At 45.6% G+C, this 20,553-nt stretch overlaps 1 protein-coding gene across 1 annotated transcript; it reads right to left on the minus strand.

Annotated features, from left to right (window-relative positions):
- Positions 1–537: 537 nt before the first annotated feature.
- c1qtnf1 (C1q and TNF related 1) lies at positions 538–19,863 on the minus strand. The gene is made up of 5 exons (XM_068583630.1): positions 19,777–19,863; positions 17,000–17,108; positions 8,647–8,786; positions 4,251–4,369; positions 538–1,443 (listed from the first exon to the last, which is right to left on the minus strand). The coding sequence occupies exons 3-5, from the start codon at positions 8,784–8,786 to the stop codon at positions 893–895; spliced, it is 810 nt and encodes a 269-aa protein (XP_068439731.1). The 5' UTR covers positions 17,000–17,108; positions 19,777–19,863; the 3' UTR covers positions 538–892.
- Between the last annotated feature and the right edge of the window lie 690 nt (positions 19,864–20,553).

Below are 20,553 nucleotides of genomic sequence, written 5' to 3' on the forward strand. Positions count from 1 at the left end.
ATAGCCAAAGACTTTAGTTGTCAGTGTGAGAGCCTCGTGGCCTGTGGAGGATCAGCACACACACACCTTTAGGATCCTCAACCCTTTTATCTTAAAGTTCTTCTGACTGATACAAAATGTCCCTGGACCGTCTTCCTTCAAAAATGAGGCAAAAAAACAGAGAGAAAAAAGATAAAGTGTGCTGTCAATATGTGAAAGGTAATGACCAAAGTAAACATGTTGCTCGCTCCTTTGCACAGCACACTCTGGAGGTCTGCACCCGAGGGAGCGCCAGCTAACTGTTGTAACACATGTTCAACCACATGTCTGGTTTCAAACGTAACTTTATAAATAACAAAAAAACACAAAATTGCATCTAATTGAATAATCAAGCAGTACCTGTGTGGCCCACTAGGTGTCGCTCTGAGGCCACAGCCCACTGGTTCAGTGCAGCTGACCAGTGGGCCCACTCTTTAAAACATCATGACCCACTTCACTACTAGCCTTATATTACAATGAATCTGTAAACCAGACATTTTGAGGAGATATATGCTTTGTGGTATACTTTTATGTTTGAAAACATACACATATGTAAATGCATTTCGGTAAAGATAACCAGCGTTCTCATTCTTTCATCTTCTCTCAACAGTTAAACAAAATACATTTCATCAGTCAAACCAACAGAATGAATTCTAGCCTTTTATATTAATGCTATAAGTAAATTATACACTACAACTACCAGAACGATCACAGCACTCAGGCTCCCTCGTGTGGCTTAAAGTTGTACTGCAGATAGAAATGAAATGAAATTCTACAAATATATTTGACCCCAATAAAATCTCCTGCGACCTGTCTGTGGGTCCCGACCCTGTGTTTAGAAACATACAAGCTTTTATGGTTCCATCTCCTCTGCCTACAACTCATGTTTGGGTTTAATCAGGTGTCCGTTGAAGGTGATGTAAGTGTCAAAATCGTCGCTGAAGATGGCGTTCTCCCTCTCGCCTTTAAAGAGCCTCACCCAGACCCGGTCGTCCCGGTCCAGCTGCAGCATCAGGCTCTGGCTCTGCATGACGGAGCGGTCGCTGGGCTGCGCGTACAGGATCACCACCTCCCGCTCGTTGTGCATCACGTGCAGGTACGTCTCCTTCTGGTTCCACGTGTGCACGTTCAGGCTGAAGTAGTAGACGCCCGGCACGTAGCAGTAGAACTCCCCGGTGAACATGCTGAAGTGTCCGTAGAGGTTGACGAGCTCCGTGTCGAACAGCACCGTCTGGTAGTAGTCGTTGGACTGGAGGCCCTTCTTGCGGGCCACTGAAAAGGCTGCAAAGTAAGACTTGCAGGCCTCACCGGGGAGGCCCAAGCTGCCCCTGCTGCCCTTCAGGCCGCTGGGACCCGGACCTCCCGTCTGACCGGCTCGGCCTGGTTTACCATGAAGGCCTCGTTCACCCGTATCGCCCTTCTCTCCTAGGAGCAGCAGAAACAACGCTTTACTTTTCTGCTCAGTCTCCTCTGAACTGTGATGAATTTATGGCAGTTCATACAACTGTAACATCCAGTTAACAGTCAATATCTAACATAACGGCAAATAACTGTAATTTAACAGCATAAAACAGTGTTCTCTGACTCTGTTGCCAGTATGTTCTCCTATCCAGGATCACGTAATCCATCTTATTTTTATGCTGGTTTTTCAAAGCAATGTGGGATTGGATTACTCTGATCTGCATTCAAACTGTTCAGGATTACCATATTTGGACTACCTGTGGTCTAAATGGGACCATCACAATGTAGCTATGTAAAGAACAGGTAGAATAGTGTTGGGTCACTTCATGATGCTTTATTTGAACAGAAAATAGAACTGAACGGAACGGCAGACAAACAATAGAAACATCCCCCTCCATTGTCCATTTCCTGGAAACAAGCATCATCTGAGACCAACAACAAATAAATAAATACTTTACTCACAAATACATTCTAAGTGTTTTGAACAGGTTTCAAACAAAGATGTAATGAATTGAACTGGCAGGAATAAGCTGTTCCTCGGCTAGATGTATTTGTACTTCTGCCCCATCGGTCTCTTTCTGCAGAAGTACCTTATAGGGGTCATCTTTCTTTGGGTGCTTTGAGTCTCTCTCTGGGGGTCCTAGGGAACTAGGCCTTCTGGCTCCACCTGTGATTGACCTTCTCCCTGGATTATAGGGCTGAGATTAAGAATAAATTAAAGTAAAATGGATGAATAAATATAAATAATAGAAACTGCATGATATAAATGTATTATTTAACTAACCAATTTTAGTTACCTAGTTTTATTACTGACCACCATGAATCCATCCTCATGCTGGGATCAGTTTAATCCTGGTTTTTAGGATCCAAATGATCCCAATCCTACCAAAACGTTTTGAAAAACCCAAACTCAAGGTTTGACCAAAATAATAAACAAGATTGGATTACGTGATCCAATCCAATTTCTGAATCCTTTTTTTCTTTTGAAAAACCCTTTTTCAAGATTTGATCCAATCCGATGGCCGTAATCCGATCAGATTACTTTTGAATAACCGGCCCCACGTGATCAAATGATGTATCTTTCAATTTGTTTCCGTGTGGTGTCGTGAGAGATTAAACCTCTGATTGGTTGTAAGCTATATTCATGGTCATTGATACCTATTGTGCAACGTTTCTGTCACCTGAGGATAATAATAATAATATTTGAAAAAAATATTTTTGAAGAAAAGATTGGTAATGTTTTGTATGGTATCTGGTGATTTATTGGTGTCATGACAAATCAATAAACTGTATGTAAAAAAAACAAAAAAAACAGAAAAGCTCCAGACGCTCCTGATGAAGGCAAGAGAGTCAGAAGAGTTGAAACCTCCAACCAGAAAGGACGGAAACTTCTGAGCAAAGTCTTTAGACATTAACATTGGTAAGACATGAACATTGGTAAGACATTTACATTGGTAAGACATGAACATTGGTCAGACATTAACATTGGTCAGACATGAACATTGGTCAGACATGAACATTGGTAAGACATGAACATTGGTAAGACATGAACATTGGTAAAACATTAACACCACTATAACGCACATGCATGAGTCCGTTTCTGCTTCTAAGGACCACAGCGTTTCATTGGTTGACAGAAGGTTTGTCAGCAGACATCTTGGAGTCTCTCCTCGTCCAGTCATCGTCTGCTTGGACGCAACAGCAGAATCCTTAAAACAGTATTTCTGTCAAAAGCCCCTGTACTCCATGCTCCCTGCTCTCCTGCATGTCTCTCTACCTGTCTGTCTCTGTGTGGGCGGGGCTTCTCCATACACTCTCCCGGCTTTACCCCGTGTTACCTCCTCATCTCCACCTTGAATACACCTGTCGTACCCTCGTCCCACCACTTGTCTGTGCTCTGCCAACTGAAATGTTTATTTTGTCTTTAATCAGTGGAATGCTTGTGATGAGAAGTCAAAAAGTTAACATTCAAATAAGAAATAATTCATTTAGGTAAGTTAAGCAGCATCTCTACCTCATCGACCGACCATGCATGAGTCAAAATTAGACACCAAATATCATGAATAAGTGAAATAATCATCAATGCTTTACTGAGCATGCTCGTGATCTTCCTCTGTAGTATTTAATGTACCGTTGCAGCAGCTTCTTCACCACCTGCAGGCAGCAAGTCGTTATAGAGATATTTTGTCAAAAGGAGGTTGTTTGGACAGAATTACATTTTTCAAAACTATAAATTAAAAACAATATCTTTGTACGTGTAGACAGAGCCTTAGTTTGTTTTGGGGGGAGTTCTTCATTTTAAATTGTCCTATTTTCATTTATTTACAGAGTTTATTGAAGCACTGACTTAAACATAAGTTCATTGGAGAGATGAGAAAAGATGTAGCTGTGCCAAGTTATTTACCACACACATACCCTAAAGTTATTATTATTATTCAGCTATTTGAAGCATATGCTGTCCCTGTGTACCAGCCTGCAGCACATGTGTGGTGAAGCGCTGCCCTGCAAATGACCACATGACGATGAAGTCAAAGGTATTAGTATATGTATTGTTTGAGAGCAGCTTTCTATAAACATGTGTGGTGTGGTAATATGAAGTTATTGAGCACTGACAGAAGGCTTTGTTGTTCTCACAAATAAGCCTTTTCAAATGTAGCCAGAACTTTACCAATTACAAAAATACTGTCTGTCCCCAACAGCAGCTTTAAATCAGAATGCGGTATATCAGTGTAAGCTTAACACCAGTCCAATACTGTATCAATGTGGCTTACCTTTGAGCAGAGTGACGTTAATCTGTGGGACTATCTGGTACTGTGGGTAGTGCTGGTTCTGACGGCGACTCTCCTCTTCGGGGTCGCAGCATCTTCGACACCCCTTCACCTCCCCACTCCTTCACAACCAAACAACATGCAAGTCAGAGGGAAGCTTCTGTCGTTCTGATGCAACATACAACTTGTTGTATTACACTTACCTGCAAAAGTCTTTTTAGTTTAATAATCTTTAAGTCTAACTTTTTCACAATGTGTGCCAACCAGCTAGTCAATGATGTCACACACATTTTCATCATATCCTGTCACAGGGGCGTGTTTCCTTCTTCTTCCTTCTTCGAGTCTAAGTCTAAAAGCCTGGTGGCATTTTATTCTCATGAAGTTCTTTGTGAAACTGGTTCTCCAGCACATCAGAAACCACATCCCATCATCACAAACAACCTGACATGGTTCTCACATCTCCATCCTGGTGAAGATGGCTCCTAAACGGCTGTATGTATAACTTTTATAACTTAAGGGGCAGTATTCCTCTGTCATCTTCTTGTTAACTTCTACAGAGGAGCAATAGAAAGCTTCCTGACTTGATGATTTCAAACTGTCGTGGGATGTGTCCGCCATCCACAGCTACAACCTGTTCACCTGCTGCTGCCTGACAAGCTCCACAGAAGTATTTGAGCGCTGTTGTTCCAGCAGACTCCAGAGTTATGAAAGGATCCTTCAACAAGGATAAACAATAGCTTTTGGCTGCCCTGCAGTCCCTGAGTAGTCCTGTATCCAAACATTGCATTTGCAGCTCTGTGGGACATGTTTACATGCAATGAAATAGCATGTATTTGGAATGCAGCTTGTAATTTGCTTCAGATTAAAGGGAAAAATTGCAGAAATTCCAGTGTAACAAACGTCTGTAGTTGTTCCTGATGTTGTGCGTGTCTCAGGGCGCAGCTGTAGAGGCTGTTGTTCCTCCTCATCCCACTGACCTACTTGGGCTGAGGAGGAACCCCAGAGGGCTACTCCCATTCGCTGTGGGGCGCAATGCCTCTAAAATAATGACTTGTGAAAATGGGATCCAAGAATATGAGTGCAGGGGATGCTATGATGGAGGATTTCTTTACACTGTGATGGTTACACAGTGTAGATGCAGACTGTAGTATTCATGCTGCTGCAGTGCCAGGGCTGACGGCTGAATGGAGCGTTTTATGAACCCTGTCTTCATTTGCTGCAAGAGAGAAACCTGACTTCAGGAAGTACATCGTTGTATTGTTCTGTTTAGGTGTAATGATATCAGACAAATTGCAGCTTGCGCGCAATGCATCCTGGTCTATGTAGGCACAGCAGAGACCAGTTATCTCAGTCAATATGGCTCTCACAGGTGAATGTGGACTACATGTACCCTCAGCACTGACAGGAAAAGTGCTTATAGTAATGTAATGACGGCATGAATCAAGTCCATTTTATATTATCTTAACATTACGTAAAGGAACTTCTCCTTTTATTTTATTGCAGCAGCGTCTAACAATCTGCCCCGTGCAGTCCTGGTTCTCCTTTGCCTCCCTTATCTCCAGCTGGCTTGGGCCTCCAGCAGCTCTCCTCCTACAGGAGGAGACACTCCTGCTCCTCCTGAGCAGCAGTGTCTCCTCCTGCAGAAGGAGATGTGCTGCTCCTCAAGTATGAATGAATCATCAACATACAACATGGATACACTGTAACAGTCGTCTTGCTGGTTTGTGTTTTTCACAGAGGATGTGACGTCCTATACATGCTGCTGTTTGGTGGATGAGCAAAGTCAGAGCCTTACTCCCCGCAACCCGGAGGTGCAGGGAGGCGACCCTCTCTTTCTCTTGGAAAAACTCCAACATAGCGGCGCTCAGCCAGGGGCTTGTGAGTATCCCCACATCCACGCCTGTCACCCTGGGCAACTCACGAGCCCCCGGCTGAGCGCCACTATGTATACTTTGCTTATGCACCGAACAGCAGCTCAGAGTGTCCGGCCTTCTTGCAGTCGGTGGGAGGGGTTCTGGAGAGGGCGCCTCCTGCCGACTCCATAGTTCTCCTGAGAGACTTCAACGGTCACGTGTGCAATGACAGTGAAACCTGGCGGGGGGTGATTGGGAGGAACGGATTGCCCGATCTGAACCCGAACGGTGTTCTGTTGTTGGACTTCTGTACTGGCCACGGTTTGGCCATAACAAACACCATGTTTGAGCATAAGGTGGTTCATAAGTGTACTTGGTACCAGAAAACCTTAGGCCGGGGATCAATGATCGACTTTGTAATCATATCATCTGACCTGCGGCCGTATGTCTTGGATACTCGGGTGAAGAGAGGAGCAGAGCTGTCAACTGATCACCACCTGGTGGTGAGTTGGATATGATGGACACCGCTGGTGAGGGAAGCCGTCAAGCTGAAGACGGGGGCCTTTGGGGCCTGGTTGGCCCAAGGGTCTCCTGAAGCAGCTGGTGGGTACCGGCAGGCCAAGAGGGCTGCAGCTGTGGCGGTCGCGGATGCTAAAACTCGGGCATGGGAAGAGTTCGGGGAGGCCATGGAGAAGGACTTTCGGTTGGTCTCAAAGAGGTTCTGGCAAACCATCTGGCGGATCAGAAAGGGAAAGCAGGCCCTACCCCAGGCTGTTCTTAGCGGGGGAGGGGAACTGCTGACTCGGACTGGGGACATCGTCGGGTGGTGGAAAGAGCACTTTGAGGAACTCCTAAACCCGGCCAACATGTCCCCTGGGGAGGGGGCAGCACCTGAAGACCTTGGGGTGGGTGCATCCATATCCCTGGCAGAGGTCACTGAGGTAGTTAAAGAGCTCCTTGGTGGCAAGGCGCCGGGGGTGGATGAGATGCGCCCTGAGATGCTGGAAGTGCTGGACATTGTTGGGCTGTATTGGTTGACACGCCTTTTCAGTGTCGCATGGGGGTCGGGAACAGTGCCTATGGACTGGCAGACCGGGGTGGTGGTTCCCATCTTCAAGAAGGGGGACCGGAGAGTGTGCTCGAACTATCGTGGCATCACACTGCTCAGCCTCCCGGGAAAAGCTTATGCCAGGGTGCTGGAAAGGAGGCTCCGACCGCTTGTCGAACCTCCCAACCAGTCTACATGTGCTTTGTGGACTTGGAGAAGGCTTTTGACCGGGTCCCTCGAGGGGTTTTGTGGGGGGTGCTGCAGGAGTATGGGGTTCCGGATCCGTTGGCACGGGCTATCCGGTCTCTGTACGCCTGCAGTAAGAGTTGTGTCCGTATCCTCAGTATTAAGTCAGACACGTTCCCGGTTGGCGTTGGCCTCCGTCAGGGCTGCCCTTTATCACCGGTCCTGTTCCTGACTTTCATGGACAGGATTTCTAGGCACAGCCAGGGGGCAGAGAAAATCCGGTTCGGGGGCCTCGGGATGGCCTCTCTGCTGTTTGCAGATGATGTGGTCCTGTTTGCTTCCTCGGACTGTGACCTCCAGCATTCGCTGGGGCGTTTTGCAGCCGAGTGTGAAGCGGCAGGGATGAGAGTTAGCGCCTGCAAATCCGAGGCCGTGGTTCTCTGCCGGAAACCGGTGGATTGCTCCCTTCAGGTGGGGACATCATGCCTCCCCCAAGCGAAGGAGTTCAAGTACTTCGGGTCTTGTTCACGAGTGAGGGTAAGGTGGAGCGGGAGATTGACAGGCGGATCGGTGCGGCTGCAGCAGTAAAACCGGCGCTGTACCGGTCCGTCTTGGTGAAGAGGGAGCTGAGTCGGAAGGAGGAGCTCTCAATTTACTGGTCGGTCTACGTTCCAACCCTCACCTATGGTCACAAACTCTGGGTCAGGACCGAAAGAACAAGGTCGCGGGTACAAGCGGCCGAAATGAGCTTCCTCCGTAGGGTGGCCGGGCTCAGCCTTAGAGATAGGGAAAGGAGCTCGGACATCAGGAGGGAGCTTGGAGTCGAGCCGCTGCTCCTTCGTATCGAAAGGAGTCAGCTGAGGTGGTTCAGCATCTCATCAGGATGCCTCCTGGACGCCTCCCATTAGAGGTTTTCCAGGCACGTCCAACTGGGAAGAGGCACCGGGGAAGACCCAGGACACGCTGGAGGGATTATATCTCCCGGCTGGCCTGGGAACGTCTCGGGGTCCCCCAGAACGAGCTGGAAAATGTTGCGGGTGAGAGGGAAGCCTGGGTCGGTCTGCTGGGTGCTGCCACCGCGACCCGACCCCGGATATGCGGCTGAAAATGGATGGATGGATACAACAGGTGGGATGCTCTAGAGTATACAGGGTGGAAGAGTATTTTTTTTATGGAACATAAAGGGACTAAAAATGAAATACTTCTGCACTTCATTACGTAACCCTGTGTTATACAATGAACTATTCCAGTCAATTTCAAGACCAATTGATTTCATATTTCAGTTTGAATATATTTCTAGATTGAAAGGTACCTGGCATCTCGATGGTGGTTCTGTAGGTTCGTTTGGTCCCGACTGGGATCTGGATCTGTTGTCTCATCATAGGGGGTCCGGTGGGGGTCCACTGGACCGGCCCAGAGGAGCAGCATGGCCACCACACAGGCTGTAGTCATCTACAGTACACAAGAACTGTGTTACACACACACATCAGTGGATGCTGATATTGTTCAGTTTAAGTCAGACATAGAAGTAAAGTTTAGGTATTTTAGTTTCAACTTCTTTTTCAGATGTTTTATGCTGAAATTGATACAGAATGGAAAAAGCATATGTCAATACAGTACAGTGGTTTAGATGATCTGTATGCACCAATAAGCTCATTCCTAAAAATGTATATTTGAATTTCAACTCAAGAGCCCACTCAATGCACTTATGACATTACATAGGAGCAATGCCATGACTGTGTTTGTCAGGTTCTACCACATAGTAGAGGAGTAAAACCTGTAAACCTTAATCTCAGACTCATTATAGGAGCTACTTCATCAATTCCTCATGAGGATGACGACTCAGAAGTGCAGAAATGAACACAGACAAGACAAAGACCATGCACACACAAACGGCCACAAGTGTCTCAGTGTTTCCTTTAAGTGTTATGTGAGGACACAACCCCCCCCCCCCCCCCCCCCCCGCGGCCAGGTCGAGGGTTGTAAGCATGTACATTATGATTTCATGGAGGTACAGATTTTCTTTTCCAGAAGTTAGAGAATAGCGAAGCCTTGCTACTTCTTCCTTTGTTCTTGTGAAAAATAAATGACTTAAAAGTTCAAAGAGCTCTTGGTCATGTGGTCCGCCCACGTATGAATGTGGACGGTCTGTAGGTCCGTGTGTATAAAGCAGAGATTAGAATCAGAGGTCACTCCAGTGAAAACATGAGATTCATTGAGGATTAAAGTTTCCACCATGAACCCACAAGTCTTTGAACTTAACCTCTTTGGACATTCCTGACACACACACACACACACACACACACACACACACACACACACACACCATCTGTAATGCGTGGGGAAGGTAACAGAAGAAACCATGGGGTCAAACATTGTGGGCTTTGAAGACAGCATGCCTGCTCAATGTTCAACTAACCCGAACCCAGCAGTCTGCTTCCACTCAGTGGACCCCTTAAACATGAGACGGCCATCCCAGCCCTCACTGCCAACCTGTCTGGAGACCAGCGTAACAAACCAATGACAGAAACAGTCATTCAGTAACACATTTTCTACCAGCCATGCGTTTGCACTCCTTCCTATACTTTACCACATGGTTTCTAGTTGCTGCAACTGTGGTGGCCAAAGTACCGATGGCTGATGATAAAGAGTAGGCTGGGCCTTGGCACTTCCTGTGGCACCTTTCACCTACGAGCTGCCGCAGCAGCTGCCACTAGTTTTTGCGGCAGTTTCTACTGTTTGAGGCAGCTGCCACTTCTCTCCATTGCAGCTGCCTCGGTTACCGGCCTCACACCGTCGGGCAAGCGGTCTTCAGTCCGGCTGCGTGACCGGCTTCACACCGCCCCTCTTCTCTCGCCGCTACTGAGGGAATCCAGTTAGTTTCTTTTCCTCTGCAGAGCTTATTAATTTAAATATGCTTATATTCAGCGGGAAAGCATGAAAACAAGAACATAAACGTACGTTGGTTATAAACATATGTTTAATACGCCAAACACAAACCAATAAAAACACATTTTTAGGAGATAGGGTCGGGTTGCACAACTCGGCAGTCATACCTTCCAGTACCTTAATGTATCGTCACATATTGTCAAATAACAACAAACAAAAGGTAAACTGTTGTGGAAGCTGTCCACAACAGCAGCAGCTCTCAAACAGAGGCAGCTGCCTCAGCAAGTCCTGGTAAATCTCTCTCAAACTGAGGCAGCTGCTGCGGCAGCTCGCAGGTGCCACAGCACCTGAGCAGTGCCACAGGAAGTGCTTCTACGAGGTTCCGGTGCCACGAGTTGAGCTTGCCCTCTTTCCCAATCATTGTCGTTCTTTCGTGACACTTTACAAAGTGGTTGCAAAGAAACAAAGTGGAAAACATGCAAAGATTGGGGCAATGACTAACGTAGCACTGACTAATGTAGTTACAATCTGTTTCAGTAGCAGCCATGATTTCTATGTTTTCCCAGCTCTTCAATTTCTTTCTGTGATTTCAGTCTCCTTTAAGGATTTCTTCCTCTATATCGTCCATTTCTTCCAACGATGTATCCACACTTCACTTCACTCACCCAGTAAATAAAAACTCACAACCAAGATTCAGACATTTTGTAACAATACGTTGGCGCAGTGACACTGTTGTAAAGCGGTCACAGCTGTGTGTTTGTAGAGCTTACACAATGGGTTCCAACATGGAGCCAATCGTCTGTGGAGCAGCTCCAGACTTTACTCTTGATGAGAGCGAGAGTAGCCCGTGTTCACAAATATTGATTGAACTTCCGTGAGCCAGTCCTTCTGGGAATCTGGGTCTAAATGTCTCAACAGAAAGAATTAGTAAAGGCATGGCCAACAGACAACCTTTTTTGTTTCTGCACGTTCGGGCCAGTCCGTGTTAGCCAAGCCGAGCCAAGCCGAGCCAAGCCGAGCCAAGCCGAGCCAAGCTGAGCCAAGCCGAGCCAAGCCGAGCCAAGCCGAGCCAAGCCGAGCCAAGCTGAGCCAAGCCGAGCCAAGCCGAGCCAAGCTGAGCCAAGCCGAGCCAAGCCGAGCCAAGCCGAGCCAAGCTGAGCCAAGCCGAGCCAAGCCGAGCCAAGCCGAGCCAAGCCGCGATGAGAACCGGTTCCATTGCAGCCTCACAGCAGGTGATGGCTACGCCGAGCTGCTGCGGACCTCAGGGTTCTCTGATCTCAAGGTTTTATGCAGAGCAGAGCAAAGAACCCTGACCTCAGGGTTCTCTAACCTCAGGGTTCTCTGATATCATGGTTCTACACATTGACCTCTAGGTTCTCTGCTCTGACCTCAAGGTTCTTTCGATCTTTCCTGTTTTTGTAACTTTTTCCTGTAATGCCATTGGCTGTTGGGTGGGAACTAGAGGAGCTAAAAGAAGGTGTGTGTGTGTGTGTGTGTGTGTGTGTGTGTGTGTGTGTGTGTGTGTGTGTGTGTGTGTGTGTGTGTGTGTGTGTGTGTACTGCGCCTGTCTGCCTGGCAAACTCAATATCTTCCTTTAAATCTCTTCTTAACACTGACTTTCATCTCATGGCTTTTTTCTTCACTGATGCTCTGTTGTTGTTTCTCTCTCTTTATGATTTCATCATTGTAAAGCACTTTGTGACATTGTTTTTTAAAGGTGCTATATGCATACAGTTAATAATCATTATGTCTTTGTGGTGTTAATTATTTAGTTCAGAGTCTACAAAATAAAATCCTGAGAGTTTGAGTCTTTTTCTTTCCCCAAACAAACAAAGAGTCGTTGTTTTCCCGTGGCCTTCAGCGGTTTCCATCTTTGTAATTCAGTTTGTCATGAGTGTCTTGCAGTGATTTGGGTGTTGATTAAAACCCCAAGTGTTTGTTTTGAGCCACAGGCTTCTTGCTCCTAGAGCTCATCTGTCTTGCAGATGCATTGTGTTGCATAAGGCGGATTCACCCTCAGTGGATTTCATCACCCGAGATCCGGCTGAAATTATGGAAAATGTTGAGAAGGTGGGGAAGAGACTGAGGGCCGTCACAGAAGCATTCATCCCACACAGAGATAAAAGGTTCTTGACTGACTGATTGTCCGACGGGTTAAGGGACAGAAAACAAAGGAGAGAGAGGAAGCCGGCAATTGTTTAGATGATTGCTGTCAACAACATTTCATCAGCGTTTGAACAAACAACTTGAATCACTGCAGTGAAATGACAAAACCCACGAGGCGGCGTAGTGGACAGTAAAAATGCCATTCAAGGCCATCAATTGCCTTCTCTGCATCGAGAGAGACGGTTTTGAAGAGCAAGCGTTAATAGAGAAGTCAGTGATATGGAGACGCCGCTCACTACGTTGTCAGATGTGAGCCGTTTTTAATGAAACTTGCGTGATCTTAATTACTTCTTTCTTCATTCCAACAGCATTTCAGTCAAGAGACCAGAACTTTGACAAATAACTAAAAATCTGCAATCCAGTAAAAGTTGTGAGCGCTGCAGTAGAGAGATGGAGGATTGGGTGTGGAGGAGGAGGATGCACCGAAGATATCTTTATTTCTCTTGGGTCAGTGCTTCATCAGTGATGGATCACACATAATAAATGAAGGATACATGTGCTCGTCTTTCACTGGGTTCTATTTGAGTGAACAGCTCGTTTGCACACTGTTAAGACAATAAGTCTGCTTCATGTTGTTTGTCATTTGTTGAGATACAATAATTGAATATATTGCAATCTGAATTTATTTAGGTTGGCGGTAAACCCAATTGTTAAATCCCTAATTAAACACTGATGGTCTGTTGTTATGAATTATTTTTAAATGTTTTTTCCATTTATTTTATGAAAGATTAATGCTGAAAATGTGTGGATTTGAAATGCCTACCTGCTGTTATTGTACTTGTTGGATGAGTTAAAATGACAGAACCCAACGTCAAATACATCTGAAGAAATGCTGTCGTGCCGTTGGCTTTGTTCTCCACTCAGTATCTCCCTCAGTATCTCTTTCCCTTCTGGCCTTTTAGGATGCAAAAAAGATGCAATGACATAGTAAATATGTTTCATAATCTGCACCTGCAGGCTTTTCTAAAAAATACATTTCCAAAACAAGGGGAGATATAAAGGATATTTAGGCCATCAAGTCAACGATGGATTATCATAAGGATGAATTCTCCATAAGGCATGTCGCAATGCATGGCATATTAAATTCATTAACAATATTTAGAAGTGTTTATTTACTAATGCATAATGTATTAAATAACTATGAAATTGACCCTTTGCTTTGCCCCACTGCTTGCTGCTACTCCATCAAGCTGTCGTTAGCACGTTAGCATGGAGCCCACAGTCACTCACTGCACGTGAATACATATTATAAGTTATGAAGCAGACAGGTTTTCATCTACAGAGGATAAAAACAGGTTAGAAAGATAAAAATAGAAGCTAAAGAGTAAAAGTGAAAAGCACCAGTGTAATGTGAAGAAGGCACAGCTGGAATCCCAAACACGGTGGAGCGATCCACTGCTCCATGTGCATCACAGCTCCATCTCCAGACTCCATCACATGAAGTCGCTGCAGGTAATCTGTGATGCTGACTGCCACGCTCTGTGGCCCGCTGGCCAGGAGATGTCCACAAGCAAATGTTGGACCTCAACGTGACTTGCAGCTTGATATTTATTTATTTTTGCATCAAATAATATCCAGCCCTTTCTTTTTAACCAGCGCCAGCGTTTTTAAATATAAAAGCAATGTGGAGAGCATCTGGATGAGCCAAATCTGCTTTGATAGATACCCAATATGACTTTACAGGGCAAACATTGCCAGAAAAAATACAATATTTTTCCACTTCAATCACGGAAAGCCTGTCCAGCCTGTTGCAGGGGTCAAGCAATGCCCACAGTCGCACAAGACCCGTAAGAAGGCAGGGATCGTATGCAGGGATCGCATGGCGGGGATCGCATGGCAGGGATCGCATGGCAGGGATCGCATGGCAGGGATCGCATGGCAGGGATCGCATGGCGTGGATCGCATGGCGGGGTTCGTATGGCGGGGTTCGCATGGCGGGGATCGCATGGCGGCTACAGAGCCACGATGCCCCGCCTGCTCTGCTGCATAGAATTTCACTGTTTTCTTCTCTGATTCTTTCCTGTCAATACGGCATTCGGTATCTTTTGTTAAGATTGTGATTTTTTATTGGTCAATGTTGGAAGAAAAACAATATTCACACCTAATCAGTTACTGTTTCACTGTTATATTCAGACTCCTCATCTCACTGTCTCTGTTTAATCTGACACACAAACTCAACATGTCTCCTGACAGCAAAGAGACGGGGAATCAGTAGGTTTCTGTCTGAAAGAACGAGCAGTTCCTTTGCTATCACATGACCATTTCTTACAAACCGCTCTATGGGACGAGGAAAGGTTCAGGATTAGGCCGAAGACGTCGTGAGGGTTTCTGTTAGTGGCCATGATGAGTATTTAAGATGTGGTTCTTTGAGAGCTCTGTGAGCAGTCATGGATATGCAATTTGTCTCTCACGTTGTACCTCTGACTCTGCTCCTTCCTTGCAACGAATAAATGTTCCTGTTTTAATGATTTTACTCCGACAGGTCGAGTGAATTTTTCTAACAGTCAACATGAGGTGAAACTGATGTCCTGTATGTGGAATATACATAAGAACAACTTATGAGGATCCCCACTCTGGGACCAGATGTTGCAGCTACTGGGTCGTTAGAATGGAGTTGTATCTCACAGGAGAAGTGACAATATGGACTGCAGAGGAGCCGTGGTAGCAATAGCCGCCCTACAGCATCCCCTCCTTTGAGATCTATATGAGTGAAATGGAGCATCATTTATGAACGCTGTATTGAAGAAGACTTGAAACTAGAGATTAAGACCATAAATTGAGGAGATTATTCCAATGAGAAGTAGTCATTTCCTTAGAGAATTCCATACAATCAGACTTCTTTTCCCGCCTGAGGAGTCGCCCCCTGATGGCCATTTGAAAGAATGCAAGTTTGAGACTCTGCTGCTTCCCTCTGCCACAGAATCGGAGGTTGCCACCTGGCAGCAACCTGCACACATCGCTTCCTCAGTCTTTAAGTCTTTCCATCAGCATCACTGATGTGTCCTGAAGCCATTAACTTCAGTGGAGCTGCTCAGTGGGCAGCAGACCCCACTATGGTTGTAAGGTGTGTGTACAACCTGAAAAGAGAAGCTTTCTCTCAGTGAAACTTCATGAACACTTAAATATGTTTAAAATGCCGCACACTTCAAATCCCACCTCTGATCCAGGAACAGTAGCAGAGCTCACATCAGGACGGAGACCGCTACAGATGACCGGTGTTAGGACGAGCACATGTTCTAAGAAGACCCCTTTGAGACAGTGAGTCATCATGAGCAACCACGACATCAGGCAGAGTTTCAGTGAAAAGTGATTGTAAGCTATCAGCAGAAGAACTTCTTCAAAGAGATATAAAATGTGTGTTTAAAAGGTTACCCATAATGCAATGTAGGAGCGTTGCTCTGCATCCCAGTATGTCGATGCATGGCTCGTTACACCCTGTGTCGGCTTCTTTGTCCTTTTTTTACTCATAAACATTGAGGTCATTATTAAAATTTGAATAGAGGAAATGTAATGACGCCAAAATCATCAACTCCTGGAGGGATTGTTAGAAGAAGACATGAGTGAGAACCCTCTGGCACAGGGCGAAGCAGATTCATTAGTCCTTGCGATCAACAACAGCCTTAGCCCCTAACACGTGCTGTCATGTCCGTTTGAATGAATTAAGCTACACATGTCACTTTAAAGGCATCGCTGGCGGACCAGCAGCAGCTGACGGCTGGAGTTCAGGGTCCAGTTGGACTTAGTCCTCTTTACAAACTGCTCAGTGCCTCCACTAAAGCTGATTGTGAAGAACACAGACAGGCTGATGTTCATGTTGTCCTGTTGTCCCTGAACCTCTCAGTAGAAGAACACAGAGAGGCTGATGTTCATGTTGTCCTGTTGTCCCTGAACCTCTCAGTAGAAGAACACAGAGAGGCTGATGTTCATGTTGTCCTGTTGTCCCTGAACCTCCCAGTAGAAGAACACAGACAGGCTGATGTTCATGTTGTCCTGTTGTCCCTGAACCTCTCAGTAGAAGAACACAGACAGGCTGATGTTCATGTTGTCCTGTTGTCCCTGAACCTCTCAGTAGAAGAACACAGACAGGCTGATGTTCATGTTGTCCTGTTGTCCCTGAACCTCTCAGTAGAAGAACGGGGCATTCAGGGTCCGACATCTGGGAATGATTTGCCTTCAGTTTGTATCTGGACATTTATGATAGTGAGAGCGGAATGTGTTTCCTTTGAGCGTGTGTGTGTGTGTGTGTGTGTGTGTGTGTGTGTGTGTGTGTGTGTGTTTGTGTGTGTGTGTGTGTGTGTGTGTGTGTTTGTGTGTGTACGTGTTTGTGTGTGTGTGTGTGTGTGTTTGTGTGTGTGTGTGTGTTTGTGTTTGTATGTGTGTGTGTGCATGCGTGTGTGTTTGTGCGCGCGCGTGTGTGTGCGTGTGTGCGTGCGTCCGTGTGTGTGTGTGTGTGTGTGCAGGCCAGCTGTATGTCAGAGCACAACAACAACAACAACAACAACAAGAATCTGATACCATCTTGTTTCATGAGACATATTTCATAGATTCACACTAAAAAAATATATACTATATATAAAAAACACTAGTGTTTGAAAGTAGATTCATCTTACTTTAGATTGTTCTAGTCCAGTATCTCTCTTCTGGAAGGTGTAGAGCTCCTCTTGGTTTCCGTCCTCAGCTCATTCTGGATCTCCTCTGTGTGTCGGCCACAAGGTCTTGCTCCTCCAAACAAGTGGCGGAGCATAAAAAAGGGGGAGGAAATAGGGAGAAAAAGTGTCAAAACGTTAAGCAAAGCTTAAAGGTTCTGAGGAGAAGGAGGAGCTCTGAGCACAACACAGAAAAGAAGAAACACATGAGAGGTGCGTGGGAAAACAGAAGAGAACCAAAGGAAGGAGACAGAACGAGACACACCCTGTGTCCTCTTCCAGCAGACGACTCGTCTCTATCTCGTTCTCTGAAAACAACAAACAGCTGCTTTGAAACTAGGTTTGTCCTCCGTTTGTGTGGTCAAACCCTGGCTGAGCGGCCAGAGCCGTCCACCGAGTTCCTCAAGAACATTAACAATGACAATAACGGGGCAGAGTGACATTTTACTGTTCGGGTGTGGATACCAGCCGACAGGACGGTGACAGAACAACAACCCGATCCACTGGCCATGTCCATGTTGCCTGTTGCCACAGCACTGGGAGTGTTGGCTAAATGTTGTGTTGTTGTGGTGCCTCCACTGCTCCACTGGTACCCAGGCAGAGACGCACACTGATGACAGATGACACAAACAAATGAGCTATTAATCCTGCGAGTGAGCCGCTCTCAGGCGTGCGTTTGTAGGAGCAGAGATAGACGGTAGCGTGAGAGAGGACGAGAGCGTTTGAACATTTCTGGACAAGAGGAATTGACCTTTGGCCCCGCCCCCAGAGCCACATTACCATGGAGCCCACACTGTCACTAACTGCACTCCCGTCACTAATCTAATCTAATCTCATTTATGAAGAAAAGAAAATCCCTGAACAATTTTTTGTTGCTGCTGTTTTAGTTCAGTTTGTCATGTTTTACTTGTCAGCTGCTGAAATCCTGTTGCAAAATGATAATACATCATTTCATTCTATCCTAAACCTAAACATACCAGTGGGCTGTGTTACTATTAATCCCATCTATTCATATGTATGTATATACATATAAATAGATGGGATTAATATATATATATATATATATATATATATATATATATATATATATATATATATATATATATATATATATATATTTATATTTACTGCTTAAATATTGTAAATAAATATTCATTTAGTAAAAAGTAAAAAAGATTTGGAGGTAAGTTCAGTCCCAAACATCCTTGGGAACTGAAGAGCAGCATCCTCTTCTGAAACGTTTTGAGCTGTGTGTTCATCTATCGTTCTCCGCTGACTCGATGAAGAGATCCTGAGCTGATTTCATGTGTCTGCACTACTTCCAAACATCCACTAGATGTCAGCCTTAGTTTGCCCACAAACAGCTGAAGACGCCGCTGCGCCGTAATGCTTTTCTGGTCAGACATGCATAATCATCATCACAGCTCTTTCTCATCAGGGGACGCTTGTTTTAGGTTTTAAATTCCTGAATAATGAGTTTCACCTTTTGAATCTTCATCTTTAACTTTGGTTATTACCCTGCACCCTGTGGCTTTCTGCAGACACGCTCATGTCAACATGTTCTTACACTCTGGTCTCTATTAAATGTGTATGTGTATTTGAACAACTTTGTACTTTTGTCATGCTGCATCATGGCTATTTGTTTTATGTAATAAGGATTTCATTGGCCGGATGAAGCTCTAATTGAGGAACGTAAGACTAGTTAGCAAAATATATAGTCTGAATTGGCCAAGAATGATTAATATAAAAATATATATCACTGATATTTTTTCATTCATCACCTTGGTGTTCATGATTTTGTCCCGAGCTAACCCCCCACGAATCACCACCTTATCGTGGTGGTGGGGTTTGTGGGGCCCCTCATTCCTGGGGGCCCTGTTGTCTGGAGCAAGAGCTCTTGGGTCTCACCGAGGCAAATGAATCCCAGGAGAAAGATCCACAGACCCGATGAATCGTCCAGAAAGGAGCTGCAGCACCTAGAAGACTGGATATAGTTTGGCTTGCGACGCATGGCCCTGGATCTGAAAGCAGGATCCGGGACGGAGGCCCCGTCCCGCTCTGAGGAGCTGCAGGGTAAGAGGGGCCCAGCTGGTGGAGATACATCCACTCTCCCCGGCTGAGTGCGGCCGGGTTGGAGTTCTCCAGAGAACTACGAGTTGCTGAGGACGGACCGCCTGACACAATCTTCCACACTTTTGCATGAATTTTCTTTCACAATTTTTGGGGTTTTGAGCGTGAAATGCATATCATAAACATGTTTGCACTGACAAACTGTGGTGTGATTCATTCTATGGTGGGACACTATCTCATTGGGTTGGACAAGAAAAAGGCTTTGTCCATGATGAAGCACAACAGGCTTTGTCAGAATGAATTTAAAATATATTGTAAGACTGAGGACAGATACATCTAAATACCAAAAAAATATTTAATAGACCATCGATATTCTGGGAAATGTAAAAGTCCATACAACACAACTGAGTAACTTCCATGCCTAACATTTGAAGTTTAAAAACCCAAAAGTCTAGGAGTGTATGCCAACCACCCACATGTGATGAGCGCAGCATGCAGTGCGTCGTGAAGGGCGTGACTGCATATTGTTTTGATGCAGCGATGGAGAACAGTAACCCTCTAACGATCGGATTAAACCTCTCAACTCCAGCAGCTCCCCAATAGCTGACAGATCAAAGTTACTGGAGAGTTGATCTCCTGGATCAGTCTTTGCTCGGAGCCCAACAACTCACCAAGAGCCTGCTTCTGTTCAGGAGTGAAGAGTGATAGTAAGTAACATGATCTCCATTACTGCAGCTGACGGGAGGTAAACACTGCAGCTGGAACCCATGACAGGAAGCAGGACTTGCCATCAACAAGTGCACTATGTTAGCGACACAAACACACACACGCCCACTATATGACGAGTGTGTTTGGGACTGAGGGAGCGAACTGGAGCACATCTGCTGCCAGCTGTAGGGAGGAATAAACTATGTTGTTAACTATACAGGCAAACATCCACAGTTATTCCTCTTAGCTACAATCAAGTAAGTTAAGTGTAAAGAGCCGTGCTGCCTGGTTTCTAAGTGGTGAGCAGTGAGGTGGTCTGAGCTGAACTCTTCCTGCAGGATGTGACTCCGTGCAGAGCGCTGGTCTACACGTGCAGGCGGTTACTCAATCCGCAAAACAACAGGTCTGCCATGTGAGCGGCCTCCGCGCTGCAGTGACTGGCACGCAGGCAACCAATCAGAAAAATCCTGCGAGGCCGGCTCCAGCTGCAGCCAATCAGAAAAACCTCGACTCAAACCAGTGGGCGTGGCCAGGGAGCTTGAGCTGACCTAGCTTGTGATGAGTACGACCTGCTGTCTGTCCATCTGTGTATGTGTGCGTTTATATGTGTGTGTGTGTGTGTGTGTGTGTGTGTGTGTGTGTGTGTGTGTGTGTGTGTGTGTGTGTGCGCCAAAATCTGACCTCTCTCATTGTAAGACTACTTTTTGTAATTCCTGAAAATATCTTTTAAATTAGATGTA

This window comes from Clinocottus analis, unplaced genomic scaffold (genome assembly GCF_023055335.1).
Source record: "Clinocottus analis isolate CAN_PGR_092001 unplaced genomic scaffold, fCliAna1.0.p SCAF_19, whole genome shotgun sequence".
NCBI lineage: Eukaryota > Metazoa > Chordata > Actinopteri > Perciformes > Cottidae > Clinocottus > Clinocottus analis.